General features: G+C 42.4%; 1 protein-coding gene across 1 annotated transcript in view; it reads left to right on the top strand.

Moving 5' to 3' along the window:
- THEMIS (thymocyte selection associated) overlaps positions 1 to 21,198 on the top strand; it is a 140,624-nt gene that overhangs the window by 105,510 nt on the left and 13,916 nt on the right. The window contains exon 5 of the mRNA XM_073627227.1: positions 11,965 to 12,094. Within this exon, the coding sequence (XP_073483328.1) occupies positions 11,965 to 12,094 (130 nt within the window). The remainder of the gene's footprint in view (positions 1 to 11,964; positions 12,095 to 21,198) is intronic.

Genomic DNA, 21,198 nt, shown 5'->3' with positions numbered 1-21,198 from the left:
CCGACTCGGTCGATCGGCTGACCTTCATAAAAATGAATGAGTCTTGGATCACCACCAGCTACCAAGCACCTGATGCTGATGTAACCGAATAATTTTTTTTGAAATCTCAGATCCCTTCAAAGACTGCCTATGCTGATGCTGAGTGACTATCCCTGAGTAATTATCCTCTTCCTCCTCAATCATCACGCTGATAGCTTGTAAGAACATTTTTGGTTCTGGGCGCCACCACCAGTGCCTAAGGCACAATTTTTCAGCCCCTGTTTAACAAGGGCGTGTAATTACAATTTTTGATGTAATACTTTGCAGCAGGGCTCGTTCCTGCATTCCAACTAGAGTGTCTGTGAGGGGTTGCAGTGTTGTGGCACCAGCACCAGTGCCTAAGGCCCAATTTTTCTGCCCCTGTCTAACAGGGGCGTGTAATTACAATTTTTGATGCAATACTTTGCAGCAGGGCTCGTTCCTGCGTTCCAACTAGAGTGTCTGTGAGGGGTTGCAGTGTTGTGGCACCAGCACCAGTGCCTAAGGCCCAATTTTTCTGCCCCTGTCTAACAGGGGCGTGTAATTACAATTTTTGAAGCAATACTTTGCAGCAGGGCTCGTTCCTGCGTTCCAACTAGAGTGTCTGTGAGGGGTTGCAGTGTTGTGGCACCAGCACCAGTGCCTAAGGCCCAATTTTTCAGCTCCTGTTCAACAGGGGCATGTAATTACAATTCTTGATCTAATATTTCACAGCAGGGCCCTGTGAGGGCTTACAGTGTTGTGGCCACAGCAATACCTAAGGCCCAAATTTCTGCTGAGTATATAGGGCAGGACCCTACTTTCAAACATCTAACTTACAAATGACTCCTACTTGCAAACGGAAGGAGACAACAGGAAGTGAGATGAAATCTACCCCTAGGAAGGGAAATTCTCTCCTGTAAGAGTTAATATGGGAAAACAATTTCTCCTTTCCACTGATGCTTTCCAATCCTTGTTCCACAAAAAAACCCAAATTTTCAAAAAACATTTTTCATTGGGACAAAAAAGTGAGGTGAAATCTTCTGAAGAGGAGGAAAGACAGCAAAACAAATGTCACAGGGGTGATAACCCTTCCCTATGTTTTCCAAAAAGCTTAGAAAAGATTTTTTGGCTGGAGCTAAACACGTTAAAAATGTTCAAAATTACAAACAGATTCTACTTAACAACAAACCTACAGTCCCTGTCTTGTTTGCACTGCTGTTCAGAGTATATAGGGCCTGGTGGCCCCACACCTTTCCTTATTTTAATTTGGGTGCGGGGTTCCCCTTAATATCCATACAAGACCCAAAGGGCCTGGTAATGGACTGGGGGGTACCCATGCCGTTTGTCTCACTGATTTTCATCCATATTGCCATGACCCGACATGACATTAAACCCGCAAGCAGTTTTAAATGAGATTTTTTCCTTTAAAAATGACATTTGGTGCAGGGACTGTTCTAAACATGGGAAACACGCGTCACTTTACAGGCATACTATAGACACCCCCCAGGTACGATATTTAAAGGAATATTTCACTTTTTTTTTTTACTTTAAGCATCATTAAAATCACTGCTCCCGAAAAAACGGCCGTTTTTAAAAGTTTTTTTTGCATTGATACATGTCCCCTGGGGTAGGACCCGGGTCCCCAAACCCTTTTTAGGACAATACCATGCAAATTAGCCTTTAAAATGAGCACTTTTGATTTCGAACGTTCGAGTCCCATAGACGTCAATGGGGTTCTAACGTTCGTGCGAACTTTCGGTCCGTTCGCGGGTTCTGGTGCGAACCGAACCGGGGGGTGTTCGGCTCATCCCTATTCCTGATCACTAGGAACAGCAGATCTCTCCACTCCCCTATCAGAACGGGGATCCGTCTGTTTACATTGACAGATCCCTGTTCTGGCTCTCTGAGGAGCAATCGCGGGTGGCCGGTGGACATCATGCCGCTCCCTATAGCTTCTTAAAGCAGCCGACATACATTGAAGGCAATTCGCGCAGCTGTGCCAACCTGCCGCAGAACAACTGCGGCGGCTGGTTGGCAAGTAGTTAATGCATTGTATGCATTAAGGTAAAAAAAAAAAAATTCTGTGTGCAGCTCCCCTCCCCCTTCCCTCAGCCTCCTTTCATACTTACTGGAGTCCATTCTTGATTCAGCACTGTGCTTAAGACCAGCAGCTTTCTCCTCAGGGCAGATTGATAGCCATTGGCTCCTGGTGCTGTCAATCAAATTCTGTTATGAGGGAGTGGTGGGTGGGACAGAGCCTGTGTCAGTGTGTCAGTAGACGCAGACAGCGCTGCTCAGGATTAAGGCTACAGGTGTGCCAGAATAGGAAGTAGCCAGGAGCACTGGGGGTGGGGGCTCAGAAGAGGAAGATCGGGGCTGCTCTATACAAAACCACTGCACAGAGCAGTTAACTATAACTAACATGTTTGTTATTTTTTTTAAAAATAATAGGGTTTACAATCACTTTAAGCTGGCTATACACTAATAGATTTTAAGCCTAATGAAAACATTTGACAGATTCCTCCACCCACTTTATACAGGGTGGATGGGAAAATGCTGAGGTTTTTATATTTTGATAGGCTGCACTGGCAGCTGTTAGAATATAGTAGGCACTGCCAAACAGTGACTTGAGCTGATTGGCTGCAGACACTGTTCAGATGAGAATCTACCCTACTGCTTTGATTTTCAGATTGCAGAATGTTGAAAAGGTAGCGTGTCAACAGGGCCAACCTCTGCTTGAATTTTGGCTGGTATATCAGAAATTCCATCAGTGTATGGGCAGCTTTAGTGACTCCCACTTTTGCATTTTACAGTGTATGCAAACACTGATTTTGGTAAGCAGAAGTATTACAAAGCAAATGACATTTTAAAGGGTGTTTTCAAGGAAATCAGGAGTTGTATTTTGTTCACTACCACAAACTGGTGAAATGTATGGCACTGAGGCTTGATCATAAAGTACTATCAATTAACTATACATGCCATGGTATTCTAATAGTTAGACTTTATCGCATTCAACACTGCAAAGAATAATTCAGAAAAAATGTTCAAGATCTGTTATATATTAATATTATTATTCACGATTTATATAGCGCCAACAGTTTACGCAGAGCTTTACAATATAGAGGGGGACAGCACAATTACAGTACAGTTCAATACAGAAGGTACAGGAGGGCTCTGCTCGTAGAGCTTACATTCTAAAAGGAGGGGGTGGTGGTGCAAAATGTAATAGATGCAGGGAATGATTTGATGGGGGGGGTGGCTCGGGGACAGTTGTTAGATGGGTGTGGGGTAGGCTTCCCTGAATAAGTGAGTTTTCAGGGATCTCCGAAAGGTGGACAGGTTAGGGGTGGATAGGATATATCAGGGCAGGGAATTCCAGAGGATGGGGGAGGCTCTGGAGAAGTCCTGAAAGTGAGCATGGAGGAGGTAAAAAGGGAGCTAGAGAGCAGGAGGTCCTGGGAGGAGCAGAGGGGACGATTTGGGCGATATCTGCAGATGAGGTTGGTGATGTAACTGTAGCGATATTGTAGATGGCCTTGTATGTTGTGGTTAGCATTTTGTATTTTATATGGTGGGGTAGGGGAAGCCAGTGAAGGGATTGGCAGAGAGAGGTAGCTGTCACAGATCGATTAGTGAGGTGTATTAGTCTAGCAGCAGCATTCATAATAGACTGAAGTGGGGATAGCCTGCGTAAGGGTAGGCCATTAAGGAAAGAGTTGCAGTAGTCAAGGCAGGAAATAATCAAGGAGTGAATAAAATGCTTTGTGGTGTCATTAATCAGGAAGGGTCGAATTCTGGAGATGTTGTGGAGGTTAAGGCGGCAGGATTTAGCCAGTGATTGGATGTGGGGGCTGAAGGAGAGGTCAGAGTCAAGGATTACACCCAGCACCCTGGCTTGTGTGGAGGGACCAATGGTTGTGCTGTTGATCTTAATGGTAAAGTCATGGGGGGGGGGACCAGGAAGGAGAAAATATTACAAGCTCAGTTTTAGAAAGATTGAGTTTGAGAAAGTGGTGTGACATCCATACCGATATGTCATTCAGTAAGTTTGAGTAAGCTAATGTTTTCAGGAGGGCTGTGGAAATTAGTAACACTACAAATTACTGAAGCCTTCACAATTCTTTCAGAATGAGCTAAAGGTGCAACAAAGTTAACAGGAGGAGATTTTTTAAGAAAAGTATAGCTAATATCAGAAACGATATTTCTTATCGTACATCACGGGACACAGAGCCATAGTAGTTACTATGTGGGTTATAGGCCACCTTCAGGTGATGGACACTGGCACACCCTAAGACAAGAAGTCCACTCCATATATAACCCCTCCCACTACTGGGAGTACCTCTGTTTTTTTGCCAGTGTCTAAGGTGTTGGTCACGAGTGAAGATGTGCTGTGCTGAGCTCCACTGAAGCAATCCTTGCTGGGGCTAACTATGCAGCCGGATCCATTCAAAGTGTCTTTTAGGCTGAATTGAATGGTACCTGGGCCTCATGTCCGAAGAAACGCTTCTCTTTTTAGAGAGCTGGATCCCGGGATCCAGTACTTTTGGTATTAAGGCCATACAGTTTTACTGGCGGGATGCTAATACATTGTGGGTTCCCTGAGGGTCCCTGGCTCCTGAAAGTTTGTTAACGGAACCCACCGTGAAGGGTGAAGATTGGGTCTGTTGATTTTTACCACAGAAAACCGCGGCGATAAAGGTAAGTGGAGTTTTCTATGAAATTTTTGAATTTTCTTATGAAATGTCTCCTTTGATAAATAAATGTCATCATGCCTAAGTGTTGCCACTGGGGGCTGTATGGAGCATATACCTTCTCATGCTTCCTCAAGAGATAACGCTATGTCCGGAACAGCAGGCTTCTTTTTTTCTCCAGCTGGCAGCAGACCCCCGGTAAGTCTGGGGGGGTTTTCCTCTCCACCAGACACCCCCTACCTGGGCTGTACTCTCCCCTCTTCACGAGGAAGAGCGTTAGGAGAGAACAAAAAAACGATCAGCATGCTGCCCTACTCGGTGGCTTCCAGGTTCCCTCCGTGCCATTTTTCTCCTCACAGAACAATCCTGTAGGATCAGAGGCCCATAGTCGCGCGTGAAAACTCTTTTTTTGTAAAAAAGAGGAGGGGGGCCGAATGCCATGGAGGGGGCAGGGCTTAGCGCAGCTTTGGCGTCCTCCAACGTCCAGCACGGGAATGTGTTTTTTTAAAAGCTCCATTATTGCTGCTGCAAGCTGATGGAGGAACACAAGAGCAAAGAGGGGCATGAAAGAGGTTTGGTGACACAGGCATTCCTTTTGACACATTTATTATTGCATCAGGCTGAGCATTAATAGCAGCGGCAGGGCTGGACTATTGCTCAAGCAGTGGATGCGTTCCTTCTGGTAGTACCTCTGCTTGGTCAGAAGGGGGGTAAAAACACCACCTCAAAAAAGGGCTATAGAAAGACTTCTACAGCCACAAGGAAGCCTAGAACCATCTCAAAAAAGATGGCATCCTCTCCTGAGAGTGATATGGCTGGTCAGAGTGAGCCATCAGGGACGTTGGGTGTTGCAGCTGCCCTTAACACTGCAGCCCCTGTATATATTACTGAAGAGGTTTTTTCCTCAACCATTATAGGCTTGGAAAAAAAGATTGATGCATTAATCGCATCCCAGAGTGGGACTAAGCGTAACAGGTCCCCTTCCATTACCCAGGACCCTCAAACTGAGGAACGGGGGCAAGAGATGACGAATTTCTCACAGGGACCAGGAAGAGGCTTATGACTCCTCTTCTGAAGAGTCTAATATGGAAGGATCGGGTTCCCAAGAAAGTTTGTACAATCTCTCACTGAATTGGTCCGCTCCACATTTTTGCTGCCAGTAGCGGAGTCAGTCGATGAGCCCACTTTTTGTTTGGGTTCGCTAAAGCCTCCCCAAGCTATTCATGCTTTTCCTATCCATTCATTACTAAAAAAGCTTATGTATTGTGAGTGGGAGCACCGAGATAAACAGTTTTTTCCTCCAAAAAAGTTTTCAACACTTTATCCTATGGAGGAACAGTTTAATAAGAAATGGGGGATTCCAGCAATTGATGCTGCTACTGTATATCCTCTATAAATAAAAACTTGACTTGTCCGGTAGACAATTCTCAAATGCTGAAGGATCCAATGGTTAAGAAGTTGGAATTCTTATTTAAAAACAACATTTCTCTGGCAGGTTCAGTGGTTCAGCCTGCCCTGGCAGCAATCGGTGTATGTCAGTCCTTAAAAGACCAGTTTAAACAGGTAATCAAGGTTATTCCCGATCAGCAGGCCCAAGATTTGGCCAGGATATCAGAGGCGTTATGTTTTACAATAAAAGCTATGAGAGATTCTATTCTCCAGGCCTTACGGCTTATGCTCAGGCTGGTGCATGTGCGTAGAGTTCTATGGTTGAAAAATTGGTCAGCCGAAACGCCATGCAAAAAGCTCTTGGCTAGTTTTCCATTTCACGGTGAATGGTTGTTTGGCGAGGATCTGGATAAATACATCTAAAGAATTTCTAATGGAAAAAGTTCCCTTTTAACAGTTAAGTAGAAGTTTAAGCGTTTTTCTTTTAAACAAGCTTCTTCTCCAGTGCCAGGAGCATCAGCCTCCAGGCAGTCATGACAGCCTCCACCGTCAAGTTCAAGAGGTAAACCTCAGGGTCAACCCCAGGGACAAAAGAGGCCCTGGGGAAGAAACCCACAAAACAAAATACTAAAACCTCCTTATGAAGGGGCGCCCCCGCTCGCTTGAGTGGGGGGAAGACTTCTGCGGTTCTCAAGGGTCTGGCAGGAACAGTGTCGAGACAAATGGGTGGCTTCCTCAATATCTTTAGGATACAAACTAGAGTTTGGAGAGTTCCAGTCTCCTCATTTTCTCAGATCAAACATTCCCAGAGTTCCAGAAAAAAAGAAGTCTCTCTTTCTGGCTTTGGACCATCTCTTGTCTCAAAAGGTGATATCGGTGGTCCCCATGGAAGAGCGAGGGTTAGAGTTTTATTGAAACCTTTTCACGGTACCAAAACCAAACAGGGATGTCAGACCCATTTTAGATCTCAAAGATCTAAACCGGTTTTTGAATATCCACTCTTTTTGCATGGAGTCAATCTGATCAGTGGTCTCCATTCTACAAGGTGGAGAACTGCTAGCGACATCAAGGATGCTTACCTCCATCTACTTATTTTTCCCACTCATCAGAAATATCTACGCTTCGAGATAGAAAATCTTCATTTTCAGTTTGTAGCTCTGCCTTTCAGTCTAGCTACTGCACCTCAAGTGTTTACAAAGGTCTTGGCTCCCCCCTTAGCCAGATTAAGGGCTCAGGGTATAACAATTCTAGCTTACTTAGACAAACTACTTGATAGATTAGTTGGTAGCCCGCTTAAACCAAAGTTTGGTCACCACGGTCAGCTACTTGGAATACCTAGGTTGGATACTCAACCTAGAGAAATCTTCCTTAAAACCATCAAGGAGATTGGAGTACTTGGGTCTGATCATGGATACAACTCAGAAGAGGGTGTTTTTGCCCCAGGCAAAGATCAGTTCCATAAGGGAACTGATTCAGGTGGTCAAAGCAAAGAAGAATCCTTCTATTCGACTTTGCATGAGATTGTTGGGAAAGATGGTGGCTTCATTGGAGGCCGTTCCTTATGCTCAGTTTCATTCGAGACTACTGCAAAACAGTATCCTGTCAACTTGGATCAAGAAGGTCCAAGCTCTAGACTTCCCAATGCGTTTATCCCCAAAAGTGCATCAAAGCCTCAGTTGGTGGTTGATAACCAAGAATCTCCAAAAAGGAAAATCCCTTCTGATAGTTACCTGAAAAGTGGTAACAACAGATGCCAGCCTTCTGGGCTGGGGAGCAGTCCTAGAAGAAGAGTCTGTCCAGGGAAGATAGTCCACATCAGAAATGACCTTGTCCATCAATATTCTAGAGATTCAGGCAGCTCGTCTGGCCCTGAAAGCCTGGATGCTCAGATTATGGAATTGTCCTGTCCGGATCCAATCCGACAATGCCACAGCAGTGGCCTATATCAATCACCATGGGGGCACGAGAAGTCATGCGGCCCAGAGAGAGGTGAGTCATATCCTATCTTGGGCAGAAGACAACATTCCTTGCCTAACGTCAGTCTTCATTCCAGGAATAGAGAATTGGCAGGCGGACTACTTGAGTCGCCAACAGTTGTTCCTGGGAGAATGGTCTCTTCACCCCGACATCTTTCTATTAGGGGTGCAACGGATCAAAAAACTCACGGTTTGGATCGTTCCTCAGATCAGGAGTCACGGATCGGATCATTTTCGGATCAAAAAAAAAAAAAAAAATGAATTGAATTTTCAAAAACCTGTGAAAATTCCACCACCATATAGTCCCCACTGTAATATCCACAATCTCCCCACTGTAATATCTACAATCTCCCCACTGTAATATCCACAATCTCCCCACCGTAATATCCACATCTCCCCCACTGTAATATCCACATCTCCCCCTCCGTAATATCCACATCTCTCTCAATGTAATATCCACAATCTCCCCCACTGTAATATCCACAATCTCCCCCCACTGTAATATCCACAATCTCCCCCCACTGTAATATCCACAATCTCCCCCACTGTAATATCCACAATCTCCCCCACTGTAATATCCACATCTCCCCCTTTGTAATATCCACAATCTCCCCCCACTGTAATATCCACGTCATCTCCCCCACTGTAATATACACGTCATCTTCCCCACTGTAATGGACATATCCCCCTCTGTAATATCCACATCTCCCCCACTGTAATATCCACAATCTCCCCCACTGTAATATCCACAATCTCCCCCCACTGTAATATCCACAATCTCCCCCACTGTAATATCCACATCTCCCCCACTGTAATATCCACGTCATCTTCCCCACTGTAATGGACATATCTGCCACTGTAATATCCACATCTCCCCCACTAATATCCACATCTCCCCACATTTCCCCCCTAATATCCACATCTCCCCACATCTCCCCCCACTGTAATATCCACATCTCCCTACATCTCCCCTACGATTGGAGCGTGCTTGCTTGCAGTTGAGGCGGCTGATGATGTCAGCACGCCGCTCACCTAGGCCGCCGCCGGGTGTACCAAGATGGCCGCTGGTCCGGAGCTAGGCCGAAGCTGCGGCCTTTCCTAAGGCTGAGGTGGCGGAGCGCTCTGCGGATCGCATGTGTGCCAATCCGAACGGGTTGAACCGTTCGGATCATAGATCGGTGACGATCCGTTGCACCCCTACTTTCTATCAATATGTTAAAGATGGGGAATTCTGGACGTGGATCTGTTTGCATCCAGGTTCAACAAAAAGATCAACAACTTTGTGTCAAGAACAAAGGATCCGCTGGCATGCGGAACAGATGCCTTGATTTTTCCATGGGATCAGTTTTCACTGATCTATGCATTCCCTCCTGTTCTGTTGCTTCCGCAAGTTCATTGCAGGATCAAGCAGGAAGGGAAGGAGGTGATTCTTGTGGCCCAGGAGATCTTGGTATGCTGAAATCATAAAGATGGTGGTAGGGGACCCATGGACCCTAACACCACAGCCAGACCTTCTCTCGCAAGGTCCAGTATTCCATCCTACCTTACAAATGCTAAATTTAACGGTTTGGCTATTGAGACCCACATTCTGAAGGAGCGTGGGCTGTCAGGTTCAGTAGTTTCTACTTTGGTTAATGCTAGGAAGCCGGCCTCCAGAGTCATATATTATAAAGTCTGGAAGGCATATGTCTCCTGGTGTGAATCCAGGGGTTGGCACCCCAGGAAATATGTCATAGGTAGGATGAATTTCTACAGATGGGATTAGAAATGAAGCTAGCCTTGAGTACTATCATACTATATCGGTATTTTTTCAACGACCACTTGCTTCGCACTCTCTGGTTCGTAGCTTTATTCTGGGGGTAACGTGAATTAATCCTCCAGTTAGGTCACCCCTAAACCCTTGGGACTTGAATTTAGTCCTGTCGGCATTACAGACCTTTTGAGCCGATACGAGATATTCCTTTGGTCCTTTTGACAAGGAAATGAGTTTTTCTGGTTGCCATATCTTCTGCAAGAAGGGTATCAGAGTTGGCTGCTCTTTCTTGTAAAGAGCACATATTTCATTATTCATAAGGATAAGGTTGTATTACGTCCTCATCCTAATTTCCTACCGAAGGTAGTGTCACGTTTTCATTTAAACCAGGATATTGTTCTGCCTTCATTTTTTCCAGAACCTCGTTCTGCGGAAGAAAAGTCACTACATTCTCTTTATGTGGTGAGAGCAGTCAAGGTCTACTTGAAGGCGACTGCTCAGATTTGTAAAACAGATGTTTTGTTTGTTTTGCCAGAAGGTCCTAAGAGAGGACAGGCAGCATCGAAATCTACTATTCCTAAATGGATTCATCAAGTGATTGTTTAAGCTTATGGTTTAAAGAATAACATTCCACCTTTTCATATTAAAGCGCACTCCACCAGGGCTATTAGTACTTCCTGGGCAGTGCATCACCAAGCCTCCATGGCTCAAAGCTGCAAGGCTGCAACTTGGTCTTCAGTCCATACATTTACCAGATTCTATCAAATAGATGTGAAAGGTCATAAGGATATCACCTTTGGGCGCAGTGTACTGCAGGCAGCAGTATAAGTCCTCTAGTCTCTTAGTGCCCTACTTTTGTTGTGTCTCCCTCCCTTCAGTTGGCATTGCTATGGGACATCCCACATAGTAACTACTATGGCTCTGTGTCCTGTGATGTACGATAAGGGACACAGAGGTCCCTCCCTTCTTTTTGGTACACACGTGTATTGCTTTGCTACAAAACTGAGGTACTCCCAGTAGTGGGAGGGGTTATATAGGGAGTGGACTTCTTGTCTTAGGGTGTGCCAGTGTCCATCACCTGAAGGTGGCCTATAATCCACATAGTAACTACAATGGCTCTGTGTCTCGTGATGTACTTTAAAGAAAAGGATTTTACAGGTAAGCTGTTTTAAAAATCCGATTTTGAGTTTCTACCTTTGTCTGAACAGTTACATTTTTAGAATTGTGTAATAGTAAATTATATTATTTGGGTATTTATAAAATTTATATTTTGTGGATTTTTTTTTAAATCATGCTGTAATGGTATTGGAGTAGCTTTCATGCAGGATAAAAGGTCATTGGCAAAAGTTGAAGATTATTGGCTCCCCCTTAACACTATGCCCACGCCAGTGTTTGCTTGGTCTCCTTCCCATATCTGAGGAGGAGAAGTACCTGACGATATTCCTACAAGAAATCCTATTCACTGCCAGAATGCGGATAGCCCAATTGTGGCTCAGACCTACCTCCCCTACTATTCACGGCCCTCACTCCCCTACTATTCAGCAGTGGAAGAGGGTCATGAATCTCACCCTTCCCTACAAAAAAGTTCTCTACTCTCACCAAGGATGTCCTGAAAAAATTTAATAAGATCTGGGGCAGATGGGTGGACGAATCCTTGCATTGATTAATACCAACTGTTTCTAAACCCTATCACCAAGGCTAATTAGCAATTATCCCTGTTAACTAAACTAGCAAGGATTATATGAATCCATGACCCTATTGCAAGTAACTATATTTAGAAATATCTCAGTTTCTAGTACGATTCGTCAGACAATCTTATGTATCCTGCTATTTTACTTTGGTGCCTGTTGCACCTTGCATCTTGTATGTAATATCCTGTATCAACTTTTATACTCAATAAACTTACATTTTGATTAAAAAAAAAAGTTGAAGATTATCTCAAGGCTCAACAATCAACTTTTTGAAGGCACCAAGGTTATGTTTTTTTTCTCATGACATAAGTACTCCATCCATCTTAAAGCTGCTGCATACAGCTTATTTCCTTATGCAAATGGAAATTTATGTAAATAAATTTTGTTCCATGCATTTTATAGAATATACCCTGCACCTGTTGTTTGGAATCACATGGGTTATAGCTTTCATATTTGCTCTTTAGGTCCTTTTGAAAGATGACGATTCTAAAGAGGTAGCACACTTACAAGACTACAACCATGGGGAGAGTTTGCCACCAAGGAGCCATAAAGACACAGACACAAAGAGCACAGTCAAACAAAACAAAGAAAGAGGTGAGCTTATTTCCAACAGTTATCTCCGTATTTACACATTTCCTAATTATGCATTTTCTCTTTTTTCTCTATTTTTTACTGAAAAAAGAAGTAACAGTAAAACATCCTTAATCACAGAAAATATGCATTGGGGTAAATTTACTAAAACTGGTGCACTCAGAATCTAGTGCAGCTGTGCATGATAGCCAATCAGCTTCTAACTTCAGTTTGTTCAGTTTTAGCTTTGACAATAAAACCTGGAAGCTTATTGGTTTTTATGCAGAGTTGCACCAGATTTTGCACTCTCCAGTTTTAGTAAATAACCCCCATAGTCAGATAAAAGTTGTCATGGTTGACAACTGATCCTCACACCAAACTGTCTGAAGATTCAGTTCAAAAGAGTTAAATGGATATTTTACAGATTACTGCCTCTCATTGAAACACTTATGCTCTCATTTCTCTTTGTTGAAACAACTTAGTTGACCTTGTTTTCCCCCACAATATTTCTGTGCACATACTGTACGAATGCCTCTAGGTCATCATGGACAATCTGTGACACTAGAATGCAGTTGGAATCTGATGTGCACTGACCTGTAATCATGTATACATACAAAGGAGAGCAAGGTGGTCTACATGTGTACAGCATACACCTATTGGGGGAAAAAGTGAAAAGTCTCTTTAGGGTCTTAGCCAAAAATGTGGCTAAATTATCTATAAAATGGAGCTTGTTGAATGCTTCCAATCTCAGTCATTCAGTCAGTCAACACTTCTTAAGGGGGAATGAACTGTCAGGATCTGGATCACCTGCTGGTGGCACTGCGGATTCCCTGGTAGAAGAGTTTTAATTTCAGTGTCCACCAGCGGGTGTCTCCCAGCAGCCAACAGACCCCAGTAATTTGTTTCTAGCTGATGCTGGCTGCTGGCAGAGTATTTAGGTTCTCCCTTGCTAAGTGCCTCTCACTCCAGTGTTTTGTTTGTTGCCCAATACTGCTAGCCATTATCCTGTTCCTGCTCCTGCACTGTTCGCTGTACCTTGTATGCTGCTGCCTTATACCTACTCCCCCAGGTTCCTGATCCCATTTTTGTTTCCAGCTTCTCATATGCTCCCTGCACCTTCAGTTTTCCCCTGCTTTTCGTTGTTCCCCATTTTGTATATATTGTATATATTTAATTGTTAGTTAGGCTTCTGTTTGTTAGTTATTAGTCAGGTATTCTGTCACTGGGTTTTTGGTGTCTTGAGTTTTTCACGTTTTCTGTGTGCTGATCACTTAAAGCATACACAGTCAGGTCCCAGTTTCCTGAGTGTAGCCAAGCAGATCTGGCAATCTCTGCTTTTGATTCCTGACATAACACTGGAGTCCACTAATAACCAGATCAGCTGCACTTGAGAACTGGGAGATATTTAATTTAGTATTTGCTGTCTTTTATGTTAAGATGCATCCAGAGGAGGTTATTATCATGTGGAATTGACATTAGAAGATAAAGATCTTTGTCGCTTGATTTGGCAGGATTGCACTAGTGAAAGATTGCTACAGTACATTAAGGTAGTGCATACCTTGGTTAATCAGGGCAGATATTCATTTAGGGAAATAAAACCTTTGGTTCAGGTTTGTTCTGAATTAGCTTCGCCTGCTAAGACTCATGGCCATGATGTTTTCACTCCTCTCCTCAATAGGCCTCAGGCTGAGTCCTTGGTATGGTTGCTGGAAGATGACACAGCTAACTCAGCTTGTTTACAAAGGCTCCTGTTAGATTGTGTTACTGATGTGCTTTCCCCAGTCAAACAAAGAAACTTTAACTTTGTTCACCCACTGTTCAAGCCTTTTCAGAGATTGTATCCGCAATTTTCAATAATCTCTGTGTTACCCTTAGCAACCACAACTGCTACCTGCTAATTGTTCATTACTTCCTGTATACCAATACTCTGCTTGTATTAACCACATTTCCCCTGCATTTACCCATTAAGGGGTTTCTCTACAGTTCCATTACCCATGGCAACCTCACAGACACCTTCCTTTGCTTCTGCTAACATTTCCTCTATGCTTCCCAGTACTGTTACTACTTTCCCATCAGCAGTGCAATTTGGTCAGCACCCTGCAACCACTTGCAGGACTCCAGCACTCCTTAAAGGGGGAGGAACTGTCAGGACCTGGGTCACCTGGCTAGTGGAACTGTGGTTCCCTGGGCAGGAGGTTGTAATTTCAGTGTCTACTATTGGGTGTCTCCCAGCAGCCAGCAGACCTTGGTAAGATGATATTTAGGTCCTCCCTTACCAAGTGCCTCTCTCTCCAGTTGTTTGCTTTCTGCCAGATACTGCTAGCCAGTGTCCTGTTCATGCTCCTATTGTATACAGCAAAAGCAGTCATAGTCCAAGATCACCACTTAAAAGAGAATATGGGTTTAAAAATAAATACACATTTATACTCACCAAGTTGGATGCAGCATTGATTCAATGCTGCATCTGTTCCGGCAGTTTCTAAGACTGAGAACTGAGCAATCAAAGACGACTGATTTCTCAGTTCTCAGTCTTCAGTGAGCAGCTGTCAGTCATCAGCTCTCTGCTCTGCCCCACCAGCACTCATTGGAGTGCTGAACTGTGCACAGGATGGGAGCAGCTGTTTCAATTTCCCAGTGGTTCACTGAGAGACTGTAAAGTCGGTATTGATCCAGAGCCTGGACTGGCCGAGTGACATCAGCCAACAGTGATCTTTAGCCCGCTGTCGACTGAAAACGGGTCACAGGAGTGCAGAACGAACTACACTTCTGTGATTTCCAAGAGAAGTATAGCCACAAGAGCTTTTGCTATACTTCTCCCTTAATTGTTGACTTGCCTGAGTAGGAGAGCCCTTCTTGATTTCTCAATCCTACCACAGAGTGTCTAGCCCCCTTGCTAGTGTGCCAAAAAGTTTAGCAGCATGTTGCTAAGCCTACCAAGTTTAATGATCTTCCCATTAAAAGGGACAGCGGTAGTCCCCCCCCAATGCCAATGATGTAGTGGCCCAGAAAATGGAGACAGGGCACTTGAGAAAAAAAAAAAGAATACTCGATGTGCTTTTAAAAACAGAAAATAGGGAGGGGGAGAGAAAGCACCACTGTCTAAGTATATTAGTGATAAAGTACAGTGGGGTTATTTACTAAGGGCAAATCCACTGTGCACTTCCAAGTGCACTGCAAGTGCACTTGGAAGTGCACATGGAAGTGCAGTCGCTGTAGATCTGAGGGGGACATGCAAAGAAAATAAAAAACAGCATTTTTGCTTGCATGTGATTAGATGATAAAATCAGCAGATCTTCCCCTCATTTCAGATCTTCCCCTCAGATCTACAGCGACTGCACTTCCAAATGCACTTGTGGTGCAGAGTGGATTTGCCTTTAGTAAATCAACCCCATTGCATCAATATGTTTAGTGGAGACATCAACGGATGGCAGCTTCTTAAGAATTCCCCCATTGGATATAAAATGATAAGAAAGAAGAGAGAGGGAAAGCGTATCCAGAGATGCACTCACATGAAGATAGTGTAACACAGGCATTACTCAATGTGTCCATCAGGTGGCATCCTTCTGGTGCTCCCCAATGGGGATGTATAGAGGCTGGATAGGGATCTGCTAAAGGGAGAGTTGACTGCTCTAAGTGTAGTATTATCTGTTAAATAAAAAGATAAATGATAAAAATGCATTTACATTTAGTAAGTTAAGCAACAGGCAATATATCAAAAACTTCCAGTCGATGGCAATCATGGGTCCCAATGGATTGTCAGTCCTGGATGGTCATAAGTAGATGAGTATACCAAAAAACACTATAGTTACTAATAGATAGGAATGAGCCGGAACACACCCCCGTTCTGTTTGCACCAGAACATGCGAACAGACAAAAAATATATGCAAACACTGTTAAAGTCTATGGGACACGAATGTGAAAAAACAAGTGTTCATTTTAAAGACTTATATGCAAGTTATTGCCATAAAAAGTGTTTGGGGACCCGGGTACTGCCCCAGGGGACATGTATCAATGCAAAAAAAGGTTTTTAAAATGGCTGTTTTTTCAGGAGCAGTGATTTTAATAATGCTTAAAGTGAAACAAGAAAAATGAAATATTCCTTTAAATATCGTGCCTGGGGATTCCCCTTAGTCTGCCTGTAAAGTGGTGCATCATTTCTCATGTGTTTTTCTGTGCCGCAACAAAATTACATTTCCAAAGGAAAAAACGTCATTTAAAATTGCTTGCGGCTTTAATGTATTGCCGGATCCCGGCAATATAGATAAAAATCAATGAAAAAATCAGCGTGGGTTCCCCCCCCCAGTCCATATCAGGCCCTTTGGGTCTGGTATGGATATTAAGGGGAATGCCAGGCCAAAATTTTTAAAAAAATGGCGTGGCCCCCCTAAAATCAATACCAGACCCTTATCTGAGCAAGCAGCCATGGCAGGCCAGGAAAGGAGGGGGGACGAGAGAGCACCCCCCTCCTGAACCATACCAGGCCCCTTGCCCTCAACACGGGGAGAGTGCTTTGGGGTCCCCCCAAAGCACCTTGTCCCCATGTTGATGGGGACAAGGGCCTTATCCCCACAACCCTTGCCCAGTGGTTATGGGGGTCTGTGGGCGGGGGGGCTTATCGGAATCTGGAAGCACTCTTTATCAAGAGGGCCCCCAGATCCAGGTTCCCTTATGTGAATGGGTATGGGGTATATTGTACTCCTACTCATTCACCAAAAAAAGTGTCAAAAAAAGTAAAAACGACAGGAGTTTTTGACAATTTCTTTATTCAAAAAGAAAAAGTGTCCCGTGATGTCCATCCATCTTTAATTTACGGCACTTGGACCTGAAAAATAGAAGAAAAAAAAGCAAAGGTTTTGGGGATGAGGACCTTGGGCAAGGGCAAGGGTTGTAGGGATGAGGCCCTTGTCCCCATCAATATGGGGATAAGCTGCTTTGGGGGGAACCCAAAGACCCTCCCCATGTTGAGGGAAAGCGGCCTGGTATGGTTCGGGTGGGGGGAGCGCTCGCTCGTCCTGGCCTGCCATGGCTGCTTGCTCGTATAAGGGTCTGGTATGGATTTTGGGGCGACCCCCACGCCATTTAGTAAAAAAAATTGGCACGGGGTTCCCCCTAACCACTTCAATACACTGTGTTATATATGCTACACTGCCCGCACTGACTGAATATAGAGTCTACACGGAATATCTAGTCTACACTAAATGCAGAGTGTGTGTGTATATATATATATATATATATATATATCTGTACACTCACTACTTTACATTGTAGCAAAGTGTAATTTCATCAGTGTTGTCACATGAAATGATATAATAAAATATTTACAGGGGGTCTACTCACTTTTGTGAGATACTGTGTGTGTATATATATATATATATATATATATATATATATATATATATATATATACACATATACACTAGACTGTATATATATATATATATATATATATATATATATATATATATATATATATATATATATATATATATATATATATATATATATATATATATATATTAAATACACTGCCACTAATTAACCTGCCTGCCTAATCTAGCTCAATCTATCTCCATCCACAGTCACACTCTTTACACGGCCGCTTTGTAAGCAGCCTTATATAGTGTGGCCTGGCATTCCCCTTAATATACATACCACACCCAAAGGGCCTGATATGTACTGGGGGGGAACCCACGCTGATTTTGTCTTTGATTTTTATCTATATTGCCGGGATCCTGCAAGTCCCCCTGAGCCATGATTGGCCAAAGGCACGCTGCCTTTCGTCAATTATGGCTCTTGCAGCAGAGCATGCTGTGATTGGCCAAAGCATGCAGGTTAGGTGCATGCTTTGGCTAATCATCAGACATCAATGCACTGCGATCTTCCACGGCGCTTAAATTTGCCATGAACATCCCACAATATTCGCTGTTCAATGAACGGGCGAACACTCGATGTTTGACTCAAACATTGAGCTCATCCCCACTAATAGGATGAGAACCAGGAAGAACCCACACTGGTGTGTATGATTGGATCCAACACCTACTGTATTTTGGACCTACACCTGCTTGTTATGCCTATTTGTTCATACCCACATGATGGTCTCCCATACACCAGACTGTGTAAGTCTAGATACTCTGAAAACCAACTTTATATTAAATTTTTTTTTAATTCTTTATTTATATTTTTGAAGAAATGCACCATTCCATATGAAACTTGATGTTACATAGCGTGTTAATACAAATGAGGTACTTCAATTATTTCGACCAAATTTAGTTAATTCATTTGAAACATCTTGTTTTTAGTCCTGATATTTGAGAATAAAGAAAATGGTGTGTTTTGTTTTGTCTTGTCTGACTTGGGTATTAATATATATTGAAGAGAGCTTGCTTGGAAAATACACAAGGTTAAAGATGAGGATGCAAAAAGTTTTACTAAACAGAATAATCTTACAATCTGAGCACTTTGGGTTGTTTATTGAAGATGTGCATCTTTATCTTGGTATATTTACTGCAGAATTTACAATAGAGGAAATGTTTAGTCTTAAGTTCTTAATATTGTTGCATAGCTTTAGATAGCAAAATATTGTTTATCTTAGTGTTTGATGACTTAGAAAAAAAAAAATGTCCAACCTAAAACACCAACTCTCTGCAGTTTAATAATTCATTACATGGGTTCACTTTTTGTGTATATTTTACAACATGTTTGTAGTGCGGAGAAAAGAATATAAATTCAAAATATCTCACATATGTCATTATTGCTGATGTAAAACTTGTGTATCTTACAGGGAAAGTGTGGAGTATGTTTACATATTTTCTTTTTATGTTGGCTGCGGTTAAAAATAAAAACTTTAAAAATATATTCTCTACTTTTTTTATTCTGGTAAATATTGTATGGCAAAAAAATGATGTCTCCAATCCAACCAGCAGGTGGAGCTCTAGTCTTCTTTTTACGTTTAAAGCATTGCATCACTCAGCTGTGCTGATAGAAACCTGTTGTATACAGAACAGTTTCAGTGAGTCAAATAGAACCTCAAAACAATCTTGTTTTGAAAGTTTAGCAATTCTGTGTTTTGAGTTAATTTATTAAAAATTACCCAAAATCATTATGGTTTGCTTCAGTTTCACTACAAGCACATGATAGTTTTCAGATAAAGGGAGAGTTCATTATTTTACATTAGTCATACAGGACTGATGGATGTACATTTCCATTTTGATGGGTGTCATGTAGACACCATCAGCTGTCACCAGAATTATAATGTTTATTTTTCCTACTATGTCCGAGGTCCTATACCACCTAGTTAAACATTTATAATTCATTTCCATCATTCTGGTGTTTACAGATGATCCGTGTACCAGACTCAAAATTTTCCCTATCTCTTGATTCTTCCCCCGTTGTCCAATTTCCCTCTCCCAATCTTTTATATACTTAGGGACTTCCAACTCCTTTCCCTCCGCAAGAATGTTATATATCCGCAAAATACCACCCCGTGCTGTTTCCGTGTCGCATAATTGCTCCATTGCTGTCAAGTCTTTCTCTCCTCTCACCGGGTGTGGCAGTGCCGTTAAAAAGTGCTTGAGCTGAGAGTACCGCCATTCATGCATTTCAAACAAATCTTTTATCATTTTTAGTTCTTGCAGTGAGCAAATTTTCCCCCTATGTGTGATATGTCTTATTATTATTATTCTCTTTTAGTGCCATTAGTGGAGAATTATATTCCCATTTATTCTGTTTGTACAACAAATCCCATACCCTCATAACATTTTTGGTCAATATAAGTGTATTTACTCCTAGTGCCCTGTGTTGTGGTGGTGTCCATATATTCCTCCCTAAATTTGTGTCTGCCGTAGTGTACTCTATTTTTACCCATCTTTTCTCACTCTTTAATTTAGTCCATTCCACCATACGTGTTAAGACCACCGCTTCGTAGCACTTTATGAAATCTGGTACACCTAATCCACCCTGGCCTTTCCCTCTCTATAAAATCGTGAGGGAAATCCTGGGTTTCATATTTTGCCAAATGAATTTTAATATTAAACTTTTAATCGATCTGAAATACCCTGGGGGTATGTAAATGGGGAGAATCTGAAATTTATACAAAATTTTGGGTAAGATAATCATTTTTAGGGTATTAATCCGGCCAATCCAGGACAAAGGCTGCTATTATCTTTGTTTCTGCTTTTAATTCCTCCAATAAAGGTATATAGTTTGCCTGGTAAATTTTCCTCAAGGATGCTGTTAATTTTATCCCCAAGTACTTTATTCCCATCTTCCTCCAGGGAAACTGGAATTCATGCTGGAGGCTATGTTCTTCTTTTAAGTTTATGTTTATATTTAATACCTCCGATTTACTTGGGTTAACCTTAAAGTTGGATAAATCACCATATTCCTTTAGAACTTTCAATAGGTTGGGCAAAGAGATGCGGGGATTAGAGATATACAATAAAATATCATCTGCGAATGCAGCTAATTTGTGTGTCTCCTCTAACGAAATATGTGAGATATTTTGAATTTATATGTATATGTATATACACAAAAAGTGAACCCATGTAATGAATTATTAAACTGCAGAGAGTTGGTGTTTTAGGTTGGACATTTTTTTTTTCTAAGTCATCAAACACTTAGATAAACAATATTTTGCTATCTAAAGCTATGCAACAATATTAAGAACTTAAGACTAAACATTTCCTCTATTGTAAATTCTGCAGTAAATATACCAAGATAAAGATGTACATCTTCAATAAACAACCCAAAGTGTTCAGATTGTAAGATTTTTCTGTTTAGTAAAACGTTTTGCATCCTCATCTTTAACCTTGTGTATTTTCCAAGCAAGTTCTCTTCAGCAGCAATAGCGTTCTTACACCATTGTCCTTACCCTCCCTTCCAGGTACGAAACCCACCTGGTCGGGGTGGACAAGTTCCGGCACTAACTCTCTCATCCTTGTTGCAAGCACTTTTGCAAACACCTTGGTATCTGTGTTCAATAGTGATATCGGCCTATAGCTTGAGCACAGTTCTCTCTTTACCCTCTTTCAGGATAGTTGTTATTGTGGCCATTGAAACTTCTTTACTCATCCCGTACCTCACTCTCAGCCCATTAAAATATGTGCAAAGCCTTGGAGATAATATTTCTT

The sequence above is a fragment of the Aquarana catesbeiana genome, linkage group LG04 (assembly GCF_042186555.1).
Source record: "Aquarana catesbeiana isolate 2022-GZ linkage group LG04, ASM4218655v1, whole genome shotgun sequence".
Lineage (NCBI taxonomy): Eukaryota > Metazoa > Chordata > Amphibia > Anura > Ranidae > Aquarana > Aquarana catesbeiana.
This window is presented reverse-complemented; position numbering and strand designations above follow the sequence as displayed.